We start from the raw sequence: 19,630 nt of genomic DNA on the forward strand, positions 1-19,630 counted from the left end.
ACATTTTCTACTCTAAATTATTACGACGACTGAGCAAACCTGCTTCTGGCTCTTAACCTATCGCCATATAAGTACAAGCAGATCATACCAACGGCGCACACAATCGAGAGACCGCCAAGCAGACTTACTCCTCCACCCACGCCGAGCTTTTCGTACATGGGCTTGGAAAATAAGATCGAGCCAGCAGCGAAGGAGCTTCGTGCAAAGGTGTTGGCGGCAAATAGGGAGGCTGAGTATTTCGGATAGCACCGAGCAATATAGAAGCTCATACACTGAAATGCGATGAAGATGGAAATAAACAAAATTGTGAGGCCAATGATTGGCACGATCCAGTGGATATCTGGTCGCGAGGTCCACGCTAATCGCAAGAAAAAAAGGAGTCCATCAGTATTCTATATTCGTTCGCGAGAGGTCTGGGATGAAAAATAAAACATGTTACTCACCGAAAATGAACAAGCCGATCGGGGCAAGAAATGTCGTCGCCACTCCCGGAAGCAACCTTGCTTCGGGAAACCCGTATAGGGGTGGCGGTTCCCGGCGCATTACGGGCTCCGCCATGAGTCGGAACCAGCCAATATAGCCTAACACGGCAATGAACAGACCCGGGAGGAAAGCCAGGAACGGCAAGCCGGACTCCCCAAGATTAAAGCCGTGCATGTCGGAGAATACCATCGGGAACGCCTCGAAGAAAGAATAGTACGTTGCGTAGAGGACTGAGGCGTAACATGTGGTGTAGAAGATGGCAGGGTCAAGAGCATTGATCTGAAATGGTTTGATCAAGGCGTAGACAATCTCTTGGGATATACTCATTTGAGCGCGCTTAAGATCCTCCTTACTTATCAACTCGGACCGTCCCGTGCGAGCTCGAAGCCGGTTCGCCCTCCTGTGTAAGATAGTATCTGGGTTCGTCTCAGGCAGGGTCAAGAACATGAGCACCCACACCGGCGCCGCCATCCAGAAGAGTTCCCATCCACTCCATCGCCAGCCCTTCTCCGTTACCGCAAACCCGGACATGATAGGCCCCAATGCTGGCCCAAACGTCGCCGACGTCGACCATACTGTCAGCACATAGGGCAGTTTCCACGCCACGAACATGTCGTCAAGCGTAGCACCAGCTGCAGCAAGGCAAGGCGACCCAAAGAAGCCTAGCAGAAAGCGAAGCACGAATAACCCGCTCAGGCTATTAACTAGTGAGGCACCAAGTGCTAACATCGTGAAGATGAAAAACGTCACTATGAAAATCCCAGAGCGTCCGATTGCTGGCATCTCGGAGAGCGGCGACCAGAGAAGAGGTCCGAGCCCGTAGCCAAACACATACAGCGCGATGCCAAGTGCAGCTACTTCGTAACTCGCGCCGAAGGAAGCCATTATATCTGCTTCTGCTGGGGCATACAAAGAGGAGCCTATGTAAACGGCAAAGGTGTATAAGCCCATCTGCGTGGTGATGAATACCCTTTTCCTGAACGGCCAGTTCAAAGGATTGGCCGGGTCTGTGGCACCATACCAGTCCACTATGACAGGCTCACGTACAGGAGTGGTGGACACGGGTATAGTCTGGACAGACGCCACACCGCCTTTAGGGGTTGCATTGCCGACTACTGCTGGGCTCGGCAAACTGCTCTCCCATATCTGCGAGGTACCGGCTTCAAGGTCCTTCTCGTCAAAGGGCGTCACCGTGCCCGTAGAGAAGGCCGACGGCTCGACGCAGGAGGTGAATGCATCTTGCTTCTTTAGTTCATCATCTAGCTTGCGGTCTAGGAGCACGGTTGGACCACCGGTGCTTAGACTCGCCGGGAGTTGGAACGAGGGGAGCTCCTCTGGGTAAGGGAACAGATCCTTGCGGCCGAAGACTAGGCGTGTGATCTGCCCGATGCTGGTCTCACGGATGACTTCCCGCATTATTTTAGTCGCCTGTCCTTTGGGTGCTAGCAACTGACGATGGGCAATATAAATCGAAGGAAGATAATGTGGCAAAGAGCTTGAGACGAAACCATGGTTTATTCCATCTCTAGCGAGTGCCTGATCTTCTCCTTAAAAGTTGTGCGTGGGAAGGAATCGTGGCGATATCGCAACATTCTCTTCAGGGTCCGCATGCACGAGACAGCTTACTTCAGTCTCATCCCATCCACACACCCACTCACGATAGCGACCTGATTAATCTAGATTTTGTGCCTGAGATAACGACTTGGTGAGGATGCTCCGGACAGCTCATCACGATATGAGGTCAGTTTAGGTAGTGTAATCTCGACTACGGCATGTGTACGACACGACCTTCCCGGAGATCGCGATTGACGGCCGCGGTTCTGAAGTAACAGGAACCACATTCTCCATCTGATTGGTTAAACGGTGGTGATATATGCGCATTTAATCATATCGGTTCTAGACTTCCAGATTTGTAAGCTGGAGATAAAAGTCTGTCAATAACTCAGGTTTGCTCTGCACTTGGCTTGGCGGCTTGTGAGTCAGGAAAGTTCTTAGCTCGATGCGAGTCGTGCGTATAATTCGAATATGTTGATGCCCAAGGCCGGGGACGGATTAGCATACCGAGATTACCCACACGAGGAGACGGTGAGGGTGTGCAGAAGACGAAATTTTGAAGAGATATAACTGGCAAGTTCCTTGGAGTAGGTCGCTTTTCTGGATATAGACACGGTTATATGTAGGAACGTGCGGAATGCATACATACCGTACGTCCCCGGCAGTTCTTGACCCGGCCGAAAAGATTCAGGGGTCGCGAATGAACTCCCGATATTCGGTGGTAGGTGGGCTACAAACCGGCCAATGAAGGGCTATGGAAGTGTTGGCTCCCTCCTACATTCTACATTTACACATGCAGCATAACCCGGCCCGGAATATGGTAATGGGGTCGTAGACTCCAGTTTCTCGGGTTAGGAGATGTGTTTCCCGGGTATCCGAAAAGGTTTAACTAGGGGCTTACGACTGCATCCTGATGTTCAAGCGAACCCTAAACGGGAGATCCTGATTCCATTTTTTCTTTTTCTTTTCCATACAATGTGGACCTTACTGATATTGATATACCACCCATCTCGTATAAAGATCGTATCAAGTAGCAGCAGGTTGTGGAACATATCCGCCTGTAAGCTCGCTCCATTTATTCAGATGTCCAATCTTGTCGACTTAGACCCTTATCATCTATCTCAACGGGGATCGTCCTGTTGGCTTCTAGTATACTGTATTCTCTCGATCCAGCTGTAACGGTCTAGAGCTGATATTCTATACTACAAGTTTATCCCGGACGTCTCTATCCCCACTTGTATTTGATGTGCTATCAAACTTCTGCAGATATATCACTCTTCTTCTTCAAGTCATTATCCACCACATCGTCCAGGATAGCATCATCCTTCTTGGCAGCGGCAATTCTCGCCAGCTTGAGCTTCCGCGTATCGCTCTCAGTCTGGCGGGTGACCCACCAGGTTATTAGGGTAGTGATGATGCAGCATGCTACGAGAGCCATGGCTATAGCAAAGGATGTTTGGTACCGTGGAGCGTAAGCACTCCTAAAGATCTGGGGACCGATGGCGCCTCCGATCTGGCCGTAGCTATTTACAAAGCCAATGGAGAATGCAGACCCAGTCGCCCGGCTAGTTGTCTGGACACGCCACGGCCACATCATAGGGAACCAGGCACTAGTAACTGTAACAAGAGTTAATGATTACTCCTTTTATTAAGGGGGTAATGGGTTTGGTGACGTCTCGAAACCTCAATGAGGATATACTATCCCACGAAACAGATTATAAATAGAGAAGAATGGAACTCTCAGCGTTACATACCAGCGTTTCCAATCATAGTCGCCGCATAAACAGCGCCGCTATTAGGGTATGCTACCAAAACCCCGTAGCACGCGAGAATGATAGTGAGGAAAGAGAGCGGATATAGCGGTCTCGGGAGCCGGCCGTTATCGGCGAAGACCCCAGATACGCCGATCACGATGAGGCCTAAGATCGTGATGGGGAGGTTCAGAAGCTGCGCCTGAGCAATCGAACTGGAATGAATATGTCGTCAGAATCAACAAAATTCCCGTCCATATCCCTCGTGGACTGGAAGAGACTTACGTAAACCCAAGGTCTGCAATGACTGTTGGCTGATAGAAGCGCACCCCTGAAGTCCCAACTGTGAAGAAAGCCCATATGAAGGTGAAGAGCCACAGTCTCTTGTCCCTCAGGGATGAAACAATTTCCTACAATAACTCAGATATTAGTACTTTTTCTCTCTTCGAATATGTGATATAAGCAGCAACTCTTAGATTAAGCGGATCATGTGTTTCTGACTCCTATCATTGGCCCCTAAGAAGAGAACAATAGGGGAAACTCGGCATTTTACATACGCTGAGCTTGAAATCCTGCTCTGTAGCCCTTGGCGAATTTGACGGGAGGCGTGCTTGTATGAATGCTTTCTCCTTATCTGTCAACCAGGACGCTGTCTCGGGAACTATTAAGACTTTGTCAGTGCTCAAGGTCGCCGCGTCGTCCAACCAAGTTAACTTACAGTCCGGTAAGAGGAACCATACACCGACCCCCATGATAATCGTTGCTATTGCTTCAACTAGGAACAACCTGCCGAATATTAGTGATCTGTGTGGAAGATTACAGGAGCTATTAGTAGTCCCACCATTGCCATCCAGATAACCCTCCTGCTCCCGAAGCATGGTCAAAAGCGAACGCAAGGATTCCACTAAATATTCCACTTAAATTTCCGCATACATCTAAGATATATATATATCAGCCCTAATAATAACTTATTCATCTTGCATCTACCCACAGAAATAGAGAAGCCTGAGGGACATTTCATCCGGTCGATACCAGTAGGTCATCTGCAATATAATTCCTGGAAACATCCCAGCTTCCGCTAAGTTAATGGTCAGCAAGGCCTCGTTCGGTGGTCCAAGAGTTCTTACCTAAGCCCAGAAGAAATCTCGTCACGTATAAACCCTCTTTATTCTTAACGGCGACATGGCATGCCAGCATAATTCCCCATGTAATCATCTATAGCTCATCATTAGCGTCCACGTAAAAAGAGGTTCGTTTCATGCTCTCGATAGGGGTACCAGAGGAGCTTACAATTCTCGACTGCCAATGTGAAGGTGAGAATTTCTTGAGCAGTAGATTCGAAGGTGCTTCTCCGACTATGTATGGTATCTGTTTGGCACAGTGAGTTTTCACCATCAATCGCACTCAATCGTATCATAACTGAACTTACATAGTATAAGACGGTAACTAAAGCATATTCATTGGACGTCAATCCCAACTGAGTCATGATATTATCAGGAGTTCCTCTATTCATAATACGAGCGTTTGAAACCTTAAGCCGCTCATATTAGTCGCGCTCCCTCGTCTTCAAATTATGGCTAGAGATGTGATATAAAGCTTACATTGTCCGCATCCAAATTCTTGAACATGAAGATGATAGAACATAAAGGCATAAGGTGCCAGTCAATTCGTCGAATGAGCCTCTTCTCTTCTTCTGCCGTCAATGCAGTGCGCGCACGCATGCGCTCGGCATCATATCCATCGATGGCCTCGCTGGCCGATACATCGTCAGTTACCTCGCCCCTTCGGGCGTGGTGGAATCCATCATTCACGCTGCTTGAGCTAGAATCCGCAGCAGCTTCAGAAGCCGTGGCTACAGTCGTCTTTGAACTCGACATCTTCTTTCTGGAACCAGGAGGCCGCAACCTTCTATCCGGAGTAAAAGGAGGTTACTCGGATTGAAAAATTATTATTTATGTAATGCAGCACCGTATCAAATAGGCTGCATCTTTTAAGTCCGAGGATGAGTTGAAGAACGACGAACGACGAAAAAAACCCAGCAGAAGCCCAGCAATGGTCATAGAATCATTGCCCACTATTATTACGAATTTCTTGCTACACGCTCGCCAAGATACAACATTACACTTAACTGGTATTATCTACTAGCATCAGTTCTATAGAATAGACAAGGTGGCGTGGTGCGTACTGGTCGCTATACAGAGACGCAGCATCCCGTTTATCTTCTTGTTATCGTCGATACCTACGTGCTGAAATTAGACAATATAGGGCCCTTTCTGATAGTGTGATAGGGGATTGGGAGTTGGGGTTGGAGCTCTCGACCGATCAGAGTGTACGCCCCGAGATTCGCCATCGGCCAGGATGATCACGACTTCGCTTAGCTCACATCGAATACACAGAACTGACAGAATCCGGTAGTTTGGAACCGACGGCCCCCCCCTCTTCGGTCGGTAGTACCCTTGAATCCATTTAGAATGAATGTTCGTAAGCCGATCACGCAATCGTGGAGGTCGTTACATCGGATCCGACGTCTGCTTAGCTATGCCATGCATAAATCGAGCCGTACCTCCGCGGATTACGGCGATCGCGTATTGTCGCGAGGGGTCTTAAGTAAAACTTCATACCGTAGCCAGTTAATTAACTAGGTATATATCAATCTATATTGAAGATTGATATTGAGATTACCAGGATGGCAGCAGTCGCTACTAGAATCGCCGCGGGGAAGGCGGATATACCAACCTATCACCAGGTTCCAGAAACAAAATACGAGCGTAAGAGAGCTTAATTTGCATTCATAAGGCGCCGTATACGCTGATATCGTGCGATCTAGTTGACTGGGCAGATCTTGTAACATTGGATCTCTCCCAATTCGACCAGCCGGAGGGAAAGCAGAAACTTGCGACACAACTATTTGACGCCATTCAGAAGATCGGCTTCTTTTATATTACCAACTTCGGTTTAACCCAAGAACAGGTGGACAGGCAATTTGCTATCGGCAAGGAAGTATTTCAGCTGCCGACTGAGGAGAAGCTGAAATATCGAGCAGACCTTGAGCATGGGGGATATAACGGCTACAAGCCGCTCGGGCTTCGTGTAAGTTTCTTCCACCGGATATTATATACTACCTCTCAGCTAAGATTTTAGTAGCAAGTGAAGCCTGGAGTATACGACAACACCGAGATCTACAACATACCCAAATTTATACCCGCATTCGAACAGCCACATCCTGAGGTTATCAAGGAGAACCGGGAGGAGATAGAGACCTTCGCCCGGCACATCAACGATAACATTGTAGGCAAGCTCCTCGTCCTCTTTGCTATCATCTTAGAGCTGCCAGAGAATTACTTCCTGCAAAGACACCGGTATGAAGAAAAGAGCGACTGCCATTTGCGATACATGAAATACCACCACCGGACCGAAGAGCAGAACAAGATCCTAGAGAACGTATGGGTGAAAGGTCATACAGACTTCGGTAGCCTGACTCTACTTTTCCGGCAGCCCGTGAGTGCCTTACAGGTTCGCACACCTGAGGGGGAGTGGAAATGGGTTAAGCCGTATCCGCAAAGCATCACAGTAAATCTCGCCGACTCGCTAGAATTTCTGACAAATGGATTCCTGAAGAGCAGCATTCATCGTGTTGTTGTCCCGCCCCCCGACCAGGCCAATATAGACCGGCTGGGCGTTCTATATTTCGTGAGACCCGAGGACAGCCTCGAATTAAGACCCGTAGTGAGCAATGTGTTGGATCGCCTAGGATATAACAAGACCACAGATGGGAGTGCAGTTGGTATCACTGCCGGAGAGTGGGTGAAGGCGCGTGTCGCCGGGGGAGTTTCCAAAGATAAAGCGAGGAGTGATGTATCTGAGCAGGAGATCATCCGTGGGAAAACAGCTAAATATTACGACTAGACGTACTTTTTGATAAATATAGCTAACCAACCCAAAACGAATTCACGTCGTCTTGTTACGGCAGTGAACGCTCAGCTATTCCCCGTTGACCAATAGTGCATCGTCGTTGATGTACTGATCGTACACTTCGGAGTAGAACTTCTTGCCGTTCTCGCGATGGCTGCGCACCTTCGTCCGTAGCTGAGACTCTCCCCAAGTATCGTATTGGCCCTTCAGGAAAGCAGAGTCGATCGCATGCCCCTCCTCAGATTCCCTGCCGATACTAAGGGTGCTGAAATGCGATTTAAGAGACCCAATCGCCTCTGCCTTTGTGAGGTTTCGACGAACACCCTGAAAAAACGGTACGCTATACCTTTCGTGCGGGCCTGAGAGAACTCGGTGCGTTGTGGCTTTGCATATCCCATTGGTCACCACCTCAAAAGCTTGGCCGATATTGACGACGAAAGTTCCAGGTACTACAGGGACATCGACCCAGTCTCCCGCTTTGTTCAGGACTTGCAATCCCTTGACTTCAGGAGGCGATGCTTGAAGCAAGAATGTCCACCAACCCGAAGAATCCTTGTGAGGGCCAACACCTTGCCGAGAACTTGCAGGGTCGCCGTCTTGCAGTGCAGGATAGTGCACTAACTTTAAACGATGCTGATCTGATAGAAATGGTTGGAAGGTTCCAGACGGAAGCGAAAGGGCCTGAGCAACAAGATCTAAAAACCGTTCTCCCAAGGTAGTGAGCTCTCGTATATATGATTCTACCACAGACCGAAGTTCCGGATGCCCTTTTGGCCACTGCGAAAATCAGTATCATATGCCGTTATAGACCTTGGGCTGTAGACAGACCTGGTTAGGGCCTCGCAGACGTTCGTACAATGGGAGGCCGGAGTGCCATGTTGCTGTAAGCTCCGTAGCAAATTCAAACTGTTCCCTCTGATCTTCTTTACCACCTGTATTCTCACTACCAACACCGCCATATCCAAGGAAATGCGGCGAATTCTCTAATGCAACAGAATTCTTGGCATCTTTATCCAGCTCGAAGAGTGTAGGTAATACATTCACCAACCCGTCAACAGCGACTTCTGGGACACCGTGATTTGATACATATAAAAAGCCAACTTCTGTAAGAGCATAGCGAAGACTATCTAGCAAGCCAGGTTTAGTTGATTTGTCATCTGCTCGCGAAAGATCTATTATTGGGATCTCGCTAAATGCTGTAGCCATTATCTGTAATTGATGTCATGGAATATAAACGACCTACTATAGGATTTTAAACCCAATAAAACAAACTTGGCTCAAGAAATTTCCGTTGAAAGGATAGGTACCAATGCGGTACAAGTGTAAATCACGCCATTTTAACCATATACCGTGACGTTTCCAAGCCATTTCACTTCTCCGCAGCTTCAGATCACGTGCCAGAGCAGGCCAACAGTTCATAGCGTATATGTAGACAACAAACTACATAGAGCTTTGCAGGTAGGAAATGCCATGTATTAATACAATAATTGAAAGAACGTGTATCGAATCACTTGTTCAGTCGGGACGCTCTCTTAGGATCTCTCCAAAATAGGCAGGCTTCGCGTCGGATATCGTCCGGCTCGGCTTTAGTATCTTGGGGCTGTATAACAAGCTGGAGTGCTGGTTTGGAATCGAGTCCATATCCCTCAGGCTCATACTTGGGCCACTCAGGAGAACCTGGGTACCTATGCGTATTTGGATCACCAGTTGCGACGAAGCTGGATAGGTAGCCATGGTGCACATGACCGATTTCTGGGTGCTGCACGTTGGGTTCAGGCCAAGTGTACCTCCCGTCGGCCGCGTGTGGGATCCCGCGCCAAACTGGGAAGCTGTTGTTGGTGTTGAAACGAGCTTTCCAAGTGGGTACGCCGGCGGTGGATACCCTATATGCGGTCTCCTGTCCCGGGCAGATATATCCATAATCACTCCAAGCTGCAGATAAACGAGCGTATTGTAACCCTCTGGGGGAACCTTTGAAGGGAGACGCAGCATCTGTCACAGGATCTGGGTACAGACTTACCAGCAACTGAAGCTCGTCGGTAGTTAGAAGAGGGGCAGTGGTATGCATATAATTTAAAAACTCGTCGTTTGTTTGCATATCACCTGGTACAGTGAATCTTCCCTCGTCCGTGACACTAGTCGTAAGTGTCGGTACGTGAAAGAAAGTACCGTCAAGACCGGACTGCGAACCAAACTTTTCTAGCATTGGACCTCCTTGTGTTGGTTGGAATGGCCATGTATTATTGTACTGAGAATCGTCGTATAATTTTATGCTAATTTTCCTGATATCAGCTAGTTTGGCAGAACGTAAACAGGCTAGAGCTGCTGCATTGTCATTGGTAGGACAATGGAGGTGTGTCATAAACTCCTCAAATTGACGGACGTAGAGAGGGTAGCTAGCATTTGGAAATGATCGCGCGGTGACGGACCCGGATTGAAGGATAACTCTAGCAAAATACGGTTTCCCAGCATCCTCGCCATAGTTGTGAAAATGGTGAATCCCCACGGAATGAGCGCCCGCAGAACGACCACCAAGGGTGATGTCTTCCGGGTTGCCGCCGAAGGAGCTGATATGTTTTTGCATGAAATGTTTCAAAAAGAAGTACTGATCTCGCAAACCAAGGTTGAGGAGGCCCTCTTTACTGAACATCTCCGAGGGCAAGAAGCCAAGCGAGTTGAGGCGGTAGTGAAAACTCACCACGACTATTGGCGCCTTGGATGATGCGACGAATGCGGCCCCATCTAGACTCTTACTACTGCCGAAGTTGAAACTGCCTCCATGAATGTAGACGAAAACAGGAAGTTTTTTACTTAGTGGAACACCCTGCGTCCGGTACACATTGAAATTGAGACAAGCCTCCCCCTGAGCTTCTAGGCTCACGTATCTGGGATCCTGAATACACCCTTTCCCGTATTTCGTGGCTACTTTCACGCCGTCAAACGGAGCTGGCCAGTCGATGGGTTTAAAGCGGCCTTCGCCCACAGGTTGGGTTGCATAATCAATACCGAGCCAAGCATCAACTGGGTGTGAGAATGCAGCACCGCTCAGCGTGGTTTTTACCGGCCTTCCAGTGAAACTTCCATAGCCCTCAAGCGTAATAGGTGTATCTTCGACTGAGAAGGACTCTGAAGTATCCGCCTTGCACGTCCTTAGGACTGAGCACAATTGATCGGAGAGGCTCGTAGTTGTATAAAACGTTCGACCCCAGAAGAGCGTAAAACAAATAACAACAAAAATTGCGAGCCAACCTAACCTTTTCACGTGTATCGCCATGTTATTGGAGTTAGAGGCTGAAGGAAACTTCCGGAATAGTTCTAGGAGGCCTTTCGAGTCTAGGCACGCATCGACGTAGACACACGAAAACCCCTGAGGGTTATGAGGCTTACGTGAGAAACCCTGTCGATAGGCCCAGTGCGGTCTCAAGGGATGCCGTAGTGTAATTCTTTTTGGGTGTAATTATCTAATTTCTAACATTGGATACCTAGATGATGTAATAGATGTAATAGGGAATGGTCGTTGTTCTGGTTCTAAGGACGTGGTGTACGGATTACGTTAGACAGGTAGACGTTGAAGCTTTTCGGGAGCTCGGGGACGTTCGGATACCGAATGCTTACGGCTCATGCACGTACCACCATCCGAGCGGTACATACATATGTAACAGGTACACACATGACATATGTGGATAAGTTGGAGACCTATGTATGTGGCTAGGGCGCAGTTTAGATATTGGGTACCTATAGTTAATACAACAAATACGAAGTAGACTTATTATGTAATAAATTAATTAGAAAATTCACTCTTTATTATGTACATAGGTACGTAAGGAAATCAATTGAGTGATAGATATCAGGTTTTAGGTAGTTTACCCCAAACTTATACGCCGTATGTACCTACCTAATGCCCGTACCTACATAGCACAGTTGCATTATATAGGTACCTAACCTAATAACCTATGCATGTATTGTACATCACTTATGGAGACACACGCTAAGTGACCTAAGTACACGGATTACATGTAATCTGCCACGCTAAGTCATCTGAATAGACATGATTGGCTAGACGGCTGCTCCCCCGGATCTGCCGCGTCTTTAACAGTGGCTTAGCACATGTGAAATGTCAAATTACCCCCACTTTCTGCAATGAATCTAATCCCGTCCAGTCTCCTTCAATTGCACCGACTCTCTGGACACTACTACGTACTGCCCTTCGGTTCGGCATTCCGAGAAGCCCAAGCACTTGGTTTGGACTTTTTCGACATCCTTTTCGATGGCTTCGTTTATATGCCCTTATCGACGTAAAAAGATATATCATTTGTCAGCGGTTACGATATTATGATACGACGAAATAATGCCTCCAAGAAGATCACATAAAAAGTCTCGTGCCGGATGCCGAAGATGTAAAGCTCGAAAAATAAAGGTATGTGTGGTGTGGTCCGGATCTAATTGCGCCTGAAAAGGTGTAAACAAGGAAGGAAAGGAAAGGAACCAAAATAAAAATAAAAAGGGAGCGGCGCAAACTGATGCGTTCGCAGTGCGACGAAGTCCATCCTAGATGTGGAAATTGTACCAAACATGGTGTTGCTTGCGACTTTGAGCATCCCGGCATCGTCGACACCCTTAGTCCAGTCGAAACCCCCCGTCCGACGACATCCACAAGCAACTGCGATAGTCCCTCGACGACTACTTTTCCACCGACACCCTCCGTAGAGTCGAGCACGCCTCTTCCCCTATATCGACATCCAGAGCCTCTTCCCTTGACGAACTCGAACAAAAGTAATCGCATGATGGAGTTAAAACTATTACATCACTACACTACCATTACTTGCCAGACTCTGGCCATATCCTCACCGGTGAGCGAGAAAATATGGCGGGATACTGTCCCAAACCTTGCCTTTACCGGTGCAGAATTCCTAGCCGATGCTTTGCTTGCCGTTTCCGCTCTCCATCTACGGTCACGCGCTCCACAGGATCAAGAACTTGTACGCGCCAGTCATTCATATATGGCGTCAACCCTTTCGGAATATAGTGCGAGGCTAGGAAAGGGCATAACGGAGTCAAATGCTGAAGCGTTATTCCTTACCGCTGCCCTCATCGCGTTCCAGTCGACGGCGTCCCGTATCTTCACCAGGGACGATGGTAGCGACTTCAAGGACCGGTCTGATGGATATTCCTTGCCGCTTTCGTGGTTTCACTCGTTTCAGGGAATCAAGGCTGTTGTGGCTTCTAGCTGGCAATGGTTGCGCCATAGCGGGATCGTGATTCCGATAATCGAGTCTCAACCCGCGCTTAATCTTGATCTGTCGGGACAAAACGCGAATTTCTTCGGGCATCTACTAGCCGGAATGGAAACCGAGGTTGCCAATTTAGATAATCCCAGAACCCAGGAGCTTACGCGCCAGGCCTACCAGCACGCTGTCGCTGTGCTTGACTGGGCTCATAAAATACCCCATACCGGTGCCCCTCTTGTGTTTCTCGCGACCGTTTCGCGCCGTTTTGTAGAATTGCTCGAGTTCCGACGCCCGCGTGCTCTTGCAATTCTTGCTAGTTATTTTGGTTTACTAAAGTCTCTCGATAGTGTTTGGTGGTTGAAGGGCTTAGCGCGTCGCGAAGTCATGGGCATTGTTTCCCTATTCGATCCAGACGATGAAGAATGGTGGCCTCGTCTGCAATGGCCCGTACGGGTTGCGTTATACGAGGGTGATTTCATACCATCAGACGTATGGGGCGCGGAATCTTGCACTGAGCCGGTACTCTTGGACCAAAACGACCCAAATGGAGGCTACGTCAGTCATATTGAGCTCGTGAGTCAAATGTTTTCTGCTATGCAGAATATGCCCCGAACGATGGCAAGCGATATACCCTTGATGCACTCGCCCTCCAGACCGTTTTAGCTTGATCCCAAGAATTCAGCCGGCAGATGTCACTCCGAGATGATACGCACGCGTTACATTGAAACTTCAGTAACTGCACCCGTTCGTATCAAACGTCGTTGATCTGAGATCGGATGGCTTAGCCAAGATATCACCCTCCGGAGTATGATCCAGTCGAGTAGAATGCAATTTGCTTCTCTGGACGCCTTAGGTGTACATCACATGGCTACACAACTAAACGCTATGACGTTAGGAGTTTCCATGAGGCTGATGTACAATAGCATCGAACGATTCATCGCATGTTGGGTGAAAATATGTAATACTGGGTTTTTCGTCCCCTAGGATGCGGTATCCGATACCATGACTTGTCTCTGTGGGGATGGTTTTATCAGGGTTCGAACAGCTAAGGACAGAAGTTGCTAAAGCGACGTAGCGCCGACCCGCCACATTTATTACACGAAGCTATTGGCTTTGCTGTAGAGCGTATTGGTAGAAGATATGAGGGGCAACAGCATATACATACACTTCGACATAGTTGTCTGCCGGTATGTGGCAGATGGGTTAAGATGGGAAAGGCTATGAGGCTCGCTAGCTAACTACCTAATGTATTGTACAATACGTGCAGTTTTAAGCTGACTACGATGTAAGTAAACCTGTATTAAGGAGGGACTAAAAGCACCACTATGAATAGATCAACTTCCCATGTCTGCGAAGTATATGTTATCTACTAGACACCTATGTAATACATGTAATAGCCTTAATTTCCCTGGAGACTCTTATTTATAACGATAAAGGTGTAACTTAGTGACATATCAACAATATTGCCCACGTTGAAAAATGCGCCGAAATAGCATATTAAATATAATATACCTTAACCTAGTAGTTATGAGGTGGTAATTATTCAGTTAAACTAGCACTTACCTTAGGTACCTAAGGTATTCGGTAGCGTTCCGATATCCGAGGCGGATTAATTAGGATTCCGACCCGGACCCCGGGCCACACCTCGGATACTTTAAAAGACGAAGTCGGGATTCGGGGATCAGTTGCGGCACAGCCGGAGTCAGGTTATCCAATGGGCGCTATTTAAACTGTGTGCGGTGTTACTATATTATGCATTATACGATACAACCTGGTATTTACTAAGCATAACATCTAGTATGCTGTGGTATAGATGTAGTTGGTAACTTTAGATCACAGTCTTCAGGTTTTAGAGGTTAAGGAAGAGATGCTGTAGTACATATACTCACACTATAAGATGCTACATATTAGAAAGGATTCGATTCTTAACATATACCTAGGTAGGTATTTAGGTATACATCTAAAAGGTACATTTAAACATAGGTACCTACCTAATGTATCTGGAGCCTCAACGTGAGTGATGTAACCATGCATATATCTATAAGCCACAATTAAGCCAAGTCAGATAACTTGAAAATAAGAAGTGATCGAGAAAAAAGGTCGTGAATTCAGTTATCATCTTCCTATCTTGTATAATGGATCATCGTAGTGCATGGTCTAAGAGTTTCTGGACCTTATTCTTAACTACCCCGCTCTCGGTAGGTAGCTTGCCGTATAATCGGGAGGGGCCGGTAATAGGCTTCTCCTCATAAATGGGGCATGTCAAGGTTGCAGAAGGATCGTATTGAGTTTTGAGATGGAAGTTTTCTATACATAAGTTGGTATCTTTTATCTTACCCCGTTCCGACAAAATAGCTGACCTGGTCGATCTGCTCAACCGGTACTTCGTACACCAAGATTAATGCCATTGATAGCTCGAGTTGCTACTCCATCTAGTCGAATCATATTGTCGAGTCCAAGGCGATATCCCCTCCCTTTTCGTGCGAATATCATATTACACACGAGACTATACTCCAAAATGCTGCAAGGGTGTGTGCTGAAGAACATATTTATCAAGAATGAAGGCCCTAGCATAGGGGCTTGGCAGACTCTGCCTGGCCAGAATGTTTCGAGAATACTGGCACGCACCGGTTTCGACTGGGTGATGGTTGACTGCGAGCATGGAAACATGGATGGTATGAGGCCTAACCCACTCCGGAAAGGAGGCGCTGATTAAACACAAATATATGCTTTGACGTTCCTAAAGATAGAGCTGATACTTGTTTCGTAAAGACGCCGCAATGCACGAGGCCGTCCCAGCTATCGCTAGCTGTGGAGTTAGCCCTCTCGTGAGGATTCCAGATATGCAAGGCTGGATGATCAAACGTAAGCCAATTGATTGAACCTGGCGATACCACAATGTAACTAACACCTAGTTAAGGAGCCTTAGATGCAGGGGCACATGGCGTAAGTAACTAGCAAGCAGTAACGGGTGTTAGAATAACATTAACAGAACAGATTCTGGTCCCTCTTCTCCGGTCCGCTGATGAAGCCAAAAGAATCGTCAGCGCAGCCAAGTTTCCGCCCCAAGGCCAGCGTGGGCTCGGGTCGCCATTCTCTATGGAACGATTCAACCCGGTGCCAACCATGACGGAGTATCTACAGCAAGCTAACGAATCGCTCCTGACGATGGTCCAAATAGAGACGCAAGAGGCACTTGATGCCGTCGAAGAGATAGCCGCCGTCCCAGGAATTGACGTTCTCTTCGTGGGTCCTTTTGACCTAGGGAATAATATTGGTCATCCTATACTGAACGGCGTCATCAAACCTGAGTTAGAGCAGGCAATTGACCGGATCCTAGAGGCAACTAATAAGGCAGGGAAGAAGTGCGGTTTCTTCGCCACGGGCGGAGAACAGGCTAAGCAGTATGCCGATAAAGGATTCCATATGATTAGCGTCGCACTTGACGCGACACTGTTGCAGGCATCGCTGGGCGTGTCGTTAAGCACTGCTCGAGGGCAGCAGGCACCAAAACCCGGTGGAAGATACTAGGGATATCTCATTGCCGTACAGACAAAAAAGGGCGGTGGAATTTCTTGTCCTTAATATGAGTAGGATCATGAACCGATATACCCAGAGCTATAAGTCCTTATAACGAAGTTTGTACATGAGCAATATCACTTAGGTGTCTATGCCTTTATCCCATCCTGAGCTTAGCTGCTTTGTGCTTTCTCGACGAGATCCATTTTGTCTTTGACTTGGTCAGCAGTGAACCGGTGCATGAGTTTGACTGCTTTTGAGGCGGACTGCGGATGCTCCTCTGGGGCCGAAGACTTGCTGATGTGAATCTAGCAAGAGGTTTATTAGTCCAGTTATATTGATTCATTGCTGATGGTTTGAGATATGAGTATTATAATTATACATACTACAGGGACATCAAATTCATAGAGATCTCGCCAGCTAGGCTTAACATCTGACTTGATGATATCAATCTCGCTGAACTGAAATGGCCGGGAATCCCAAACATCGGACAGAACTGATCTGGCTTTGGTACAGAGTCCACAGTTTTCACGCGTGAACAGCGTGATCCTACAGGTCTGAAGCAATCTGCACGTAGCGCGCATTTTGAAGTCCAAAGTAAAGCAGTTTAGATTGGATGAGATTTGGGTTATTTAAGAAGAAGAAAATAGATGGTACGATTAACATATTTAATCTCATGTTAAGCCACCCCAATAGGTGCTAGGATATAGAATATTACCTAAGGTAACAGAGAGAATACTGTTATATGGATATCTGCATAGGTAGTTATCCTATTATACATTCTTGAGTTTATTGAAGGTTAGATAGCTTTACCCCACTAAGCGGGGTTCACGAATTCTGCCTGTGTGAAGGATATGTAGGTACTTTCCGTATGTATAAATGCTTCTAGAGGCATGTACGTACTATAAAAAATGTACGTCATAGGCTCTGAAGTTACCTAAAAAGGTGCTATGTGGACTTGGCTTAGTGCAGAGCTCCCACAAACAGAAGGCGGTGAGTACCTGCTTCGAGGCTCTCGTAGCTTCCATCAGCTTCATCTATGTACAAGATCTTTTTTAACAACAAATAAAATAAATCCAACAAATACACCTTCTTAGCAAACTCTCCATAGGAAAATACATACCAACTCTACTTGATCCAGTAAAATTAAGAGTCAACTGACAACCAATCCTTCTTTAAGATCATACATACAACCAACAATGGCTCAGAAGTGTGTCCACAAAGGTTGTGGCAAGGTTTACACCGATCCGGATGAGACCTGTGTTTACCATCCGGGTCCCCCAATCTTTCACGAGGGTCAGAAAGGTGGGCAACCTATTATATAGCCGACTTAACCATAGGCGACAAGAGATTCGCTAACGCAAGCCTATGTTCACAATGTTTAGGCTGGAAGTGTTGCAAACCAAGAGTCCTAACCTTTGACGAATTCCTCGAGATCCCGCCTTGCACAGAAGGAAAGCATAGCACAACTGATCTTCCCCCGGAGATCGAGAAGAAGACTCCCGAGAATACCGACGCGAATTCGTCCTTAGCTTCAAAACTCACCGAGGCTGTATCAGCAGTACCTACGCGTGCCCCTCTCAATCCTCAGCCTGCTCCTACTGCGCCCCCGCCGCCTCCCGAGTCCGAAGATGACGAACCATCTCTCGAGATCCCCGATGGCAAGGTATGCCGCCGGAAAGGCTGCAATGCAGCTTACAAGAAGAGTCAAGGCAGATCTGATGATGAGAAATGTGTCCACCATCCCGGCGCCCCCATATTCCACGAAGGCAGTAAGGGCTACAGCTGTTGCAAGAGACGGGTGCTGGAGTTCGATCAGTTCATGAAGATTGAGGGATGTAAAACCTCGCCCAGACACTTATTCATCGGTTCTGGACAACAGAAGAACAAGTCCGGCGCGGCCAATTCTTCCGTGACCGCGAATGGCGAGGAGCTGCTTGAGACGGTGCGGCATGACTTCTACCAGACACCTTCGACCGTGATAGCATCTTTCTTCCTCAAGAAGATTGACAAGGATAAAGCGTCGGTAAATTTCGAGTCCCAAACAATTGTACTTGACCTACCAACAAGTGACGCGCAACCTAAGCGCTATAAGACCAGCGTTCCATTGTTCGCGCGCATCGACCCGGAAAAGTCGACGCACAAGATTCTCGGTACGAAGCTCGAGGTTAGCTTGTGCAAGGCGGATGGCGCGAGCTGGCCGGTCCTGCGGAGCGACGAGCGGCTGACCGGCGAGATCTTGCAGGTTGGACGGGCGGGACGAGTGTAGCCTGTCATCTTACCATCATGCCGTCCTAACAGAGTACCTAACAGAGTACTTCGCTACCTGGAATTCTGGTTATCTTGATGATAAGCATCTATGACCATCAGCATAGTAATGAGCAATTTTTGAGGAAAAAAAGTCTACTCGATCGGCACATTTGCAAGTGTTGGGTCAGGCTAATCCCTGCGCAGATCATAGTCCCTCTGGCCTCCCACCCTCCCTTGTCGACCCGGGAACCCGGTATTCCCAATCCCATAGTAGACGGTACGAAGACGTTGAATCATCAATCATATCATACTCTTAATATCAAAAAGACAAGTTTTAACAGTGAATTCCATCTAATTCCATCTTAATAGGCTCACCTGTTCCACTTTCTCAATATGACGCGTAAACACTAAGCGAAGCTTTCGGCTCGAGACTTCTCGGAAAGTTTCTTCAGACTGAAAGTTCGTCGCTGCATAAAGCAGGCCACTAGGTTGGGTTAAAGAAGTATTTACTCTCGTCTTCGTTTATTGGAAGGCTATGAAGATCCGGGCTAAAAGTCTTTCACATGTGGTCTTGGCAAGCCACGTATGAGTAAAAAAGGGACCGCACGGTATTACTTAAGCCATAGTGGCTGATATTGCTATAGATATAGTGGTAAGCCACCTAAATTTAGCGTACGGGCCACTATCCGACTCTTGGTTTACTAAGTATTTAGTTAGCTAATACAGTATTAATAGAATAGGATGACGTTGGAATACGTTGCTAAGGACCCCCCTATTTGGGTCCCTCAGAGATCGGCCAGTCGACACTTTGCTAATTCCTCTGGGTTATGAACCACGAGTCGACCATGTAGGTTAAACAAAAGCTAGGTAGTCCATAATCCAGGTAGCTGTGAATATTCATGAGTCAACGCAATATAGTCAAACGCAATATAC

At 47.4% G+C, this 19,630-nt stretch overlaps 9 protein-coding genes across 9 annotated transcripts; 4 read left to right on the plus strand and 5 right to left on the minus strand.

Annotated features, from left to right (window-relative positions):
- Positions 1-20: 20 nt before the first annotated feature.
- On the minus strand, positions 21-1,899 carry F4813DRAFT_380314 (MFS general substrate transporter; the record flags this gene model as incomplete). The annotated part of the gene is made up of 2 exons (XM_049245550.1): positions 21-358; positions 444-1,899. The coding sequence occupies 2 exons, from the start codon at positions 1,897-1,899 to the stop codon at positions 21-23; spliced, it is 1,794 nt and encodes a 597-aa protein (XP_049100330.1).
- Positions 1,900-2,609: 710 nt separating this feature from the next.
- F4813DRAFT_395735 (putative pantothenate transporter) lies at positions 2,610-5,665 on the minus strand (the record flags this gene model as incomplete). Its single annotated transcript, XM_049247739.1, has 11 exons — positions 2,610-3,654; positions 3,792-4,003; positions 4,074-4,198; positions 4,346-4,449; positions 4,507-4,574; positions 4,630-4,723; positions 4,780-4,866; positions 4,916-5,003; positions 5,079-5,156; positions 5,218-5,319; positions 5,390-5,665. 11 exons carry the CDS (start codon positions 5,663-5,665, stop codon positions 3,290-3,292), a joined length of 1,599 nt encoding a protein of 532 aa, XP_049100331.1. The 3' UTR covers positions 2,610-3,289.
- An 809-nt stretch (positions 5,666-6,474) lies between these two features.
- Positions 6,475-7,694, plus strand: F4813DRAFT_380315 (Clavaminate synthase-like protein; the record flags this gene model as incomplete). The annotated part of the gene is made up of 3 exons (XM_049245551.1): positions 6,475-6,556; positions 6,616-6,878; positions 6,933-7,694. 3 exons carry the CDS (start codon positions 6,475-6,477, stop codon positions 7,692-7,694), a joined length of 1,107 nt encoding a protein of 368 aa, XP_049100332.1.
- Positions 7,695-7,731: 37 nt separating this feature from the next.
- F4813DRAFT_46996 (putative hyoscyamine 6-dioxygenase) lies at positions 7,732-9,056 on the minus strand. The gene is made up of 2 exons (XM_049248527.1): positions 8,529-9,056; positions 7,732-8,477 (listed from the first exon to the last, which is right to left on the minus strand). Exons 1-2 carry the CDS (start codon positions 8,904-8,906, stop codon positions 7,770-7,772), a joined length of 1,086 nt encoding a protein of 361 aa, XP_049100333.1. The 5' UTR covers positions 8,907-9,056; the 3' UTR covers positions 7,732-7,769.
- On the minus strand, positions 9,057-11,517 carry F4813DRAFT_46995 (alpha/beta-hydrolase). The gene has a single exon (XM_049248526.1). The coding sequence runs from the start codon at positions 10,972-10,974 to the stop codon at positions 9,208-9,210; it is 1,767 nt and encodes a 588-aa protein (XP_049100334.1). The 5' UTR covers positions 10,975-11,517; the 3' UTR covers positions 9,057-9,207.
- Positions 11,518-11,864: 347 nt separating this feature from the next.
- F4813DRAFT_356582 (uncharacterized protein) lies at positions 11,865-14,341 on the plus strand. Its single transcript, XM_049243004.1, has 2 exons — positions 11,865-12,117; positions 12,233-14,341. Exons 1-2 carry the CDS (start codon positions 12,049-12,051, stop codon positions 13,589-13,591), a joined length of 1,428 nt encoding a protein of 475 aa, XP_049100335.1. The 5' UTR covers positions 11,865-12,048; the 3' UTR covers positions 13,592-14,341.
- Positions 14,342-14,950: 609 nt separating this feature from the next.
- On the plus strand, positions 14,951-17,159 carry F4813DRAFT_356592 (Phosphoenolpyruvate/pyruvate domain-containing protein). Its single transcript, XM_049243005.1, has 6 exons — positions 14,951-15,245; positions 15,343-15,603; positions 15,701-15,793; positions 15,849-15,874; positions 15,926-16,755; positions 16,834-17,159. The coding sequence occupies exons 2-5, from the start codon at positions 15,447-15,449 to the stop codon at positions 16,457-16,459; spliced, it is 810 nt and encodes a 269-aa protein (XP_049100336.1). The 5' UTR covers positions 14,951-15,245; positions 15,343-15,446; the 3' UTR covers positions 16,460-16,755; positions 16,834-17,159.
- Positions 16,540-17,159, minus strand: F4813DRAFT_47167 (uncharacterized protein). Its single transcript, XM_049248529.1, has 2 exons — positions 16,834-17,159; positions 16,540-16,755 (listed from the first exon to the last, which is right to left on the minus strand). The coding sequence occupies exons 1-2, from the start codon at positions 17,029-17,031 to the stop codon at positions 16,621-16,623; spliced, it is 333 nt and encodes a 110-aa protein (XP_049100337.1). The 5' UTR covers positions 17,032-17,159; the 3' UTR covers positions 16,540-16,620.
- A 143-nt stretch (positions 17,160-17,302) lies between these two features.
- F4813DRAFT_356595 (integrin beta-1-binding protein) lies at positions 17,303-19,450 on the plus strand. The gene is made up of 3 exons (XM_049243006.1): positions 17,303-17,752; positions 17,833-18,974; positions 19,067-19,450. Exons 1-2 carry the CDS (start codon positions 17,647-17,649, stop codon positions 18,714-18,716), a joined length of 990 nt encoding a protein of 329 aa, XP_049100338.1. The 5' UTR covers positions 17,303-17,646; the 3' UTR covers positions 18,717-18,974; positions 19,067-19,450.
- The last annotated feature ends 180 nt before the right edge of the window (positions 19,451-19,630 follow it).

Source organism: Daldinia decipiens, assembly GCF_022478715.1.
Source record: "Daldinia decipiens strain CBS 113046 unplaced genomic scaffold F4813scaffold_13, whole genome shotgun sequence".
NCBI classification, from domain to species: Eukaryota; Fungi; Ascomycota; class Sordariomycetes; order Xylariales; family Hypoxylaceae; genus Daldinia; species Daldinia decipiens.

What these genes read in the sequence shown, in the direction of transcription:
- F4813DRAFT_46996 (XM_049248527.1), bottom strand. Translation starts at nt 8,906, where the DNA reads ATGGCTACAGCATTTAGCGAGATCCCAATAATAGATCTTTCGCGAGCA. An exon ending in GTCTGCGAGGCCCTAACCAG is followed by an intron (nt 8,478 to 8,528) that starts GTCTGTCTACAG and finishes TGATTTTCGCAG; the next exon opens with TGGCCAAAAGGGCATCCGGA.
- F4813DRAFT_46995 (XM_049248526.1), bottom strand. Translation starts at nt 10,974, where the DNA reads ATGGCGATACACGTGAAAAGGTTAGGTTGGCTCGCAATTTTTGTTGTT.
- F4813DRAFT_356582 (XM_049243004.1), top strand. Translation starts at nt 12,049, where the DNA reads ATGCCTCCAAGAAGATCACATAAAAAGTCTCGTGCCGGATGCCGAAGA. An exon ending in GTAAAGCTCGAAAAATAAAG is followed by an intron (nt 12,118 to 12,232) that starts GTATGTGTGGTG and finishes ATGCGTTCGCAG; the next exon opens with TGCGACGAAGTCCATCCTAG.
- F4813DRAFT_356592 (XM_049243005.1), top strand. Translation starts at nt 15,447, where the DNA reads ATGCTGCAAGGGTGTGTGCTGAAGAACATATTTATCAAGAATGAAGGC. An exon ending in CGAGCATGGAAACATGGATG is followed by an intron (nt 15,604 to 15,700) that starts GTATGAGGCCTA and finishes TGTTTCGTAAAG; the next exon opens with ACGCCGCAATGCACGAGGCC. An exon ending in TAGATGCAGGGGCACATGGC is followed by an intron (nt 15,875 to 15,925) that starts GTAAGTAACTAG and finishes TTAACAGAACAG; the next exon opens with ATTCTGGTCCCTCTTCTCCG.
- F4813DRAFT_47167 (XM_049248529.1), bottom strand. Translation starts at nt 17,031, where the DNA reads ATGCGCGCTACGTGCAGATTGCTTCAGACCTGTAGGATCACGCTGTTC. An exon ending in ATGAATTTGATGTCCCTGTA is followed by an intron (nt 16,756 to 16,833) that starts GTATGTATAATT and finishes ACCTCTTGCTAG; the next exon opens with ATTCACATCAGCAAGTCTTC.
- F4813DRAFT_356595 (XM_049243006.1), top strand. Translation starts at nt 17,647, where the DNA reads ATGGCTCAGAAGTGTGTCCACAAAGGTTGTGGCAAGGTTTACACCGAT. An exon ending in CTTTCACGAGGGTCAGAAAG is followed by an intron (nt 17,753 to 17,832) that starts GTGGGCAACCTA and finishes CACAATGTTTAG; the next exon opens with GCTGGAAGTGTTGCAAACCA.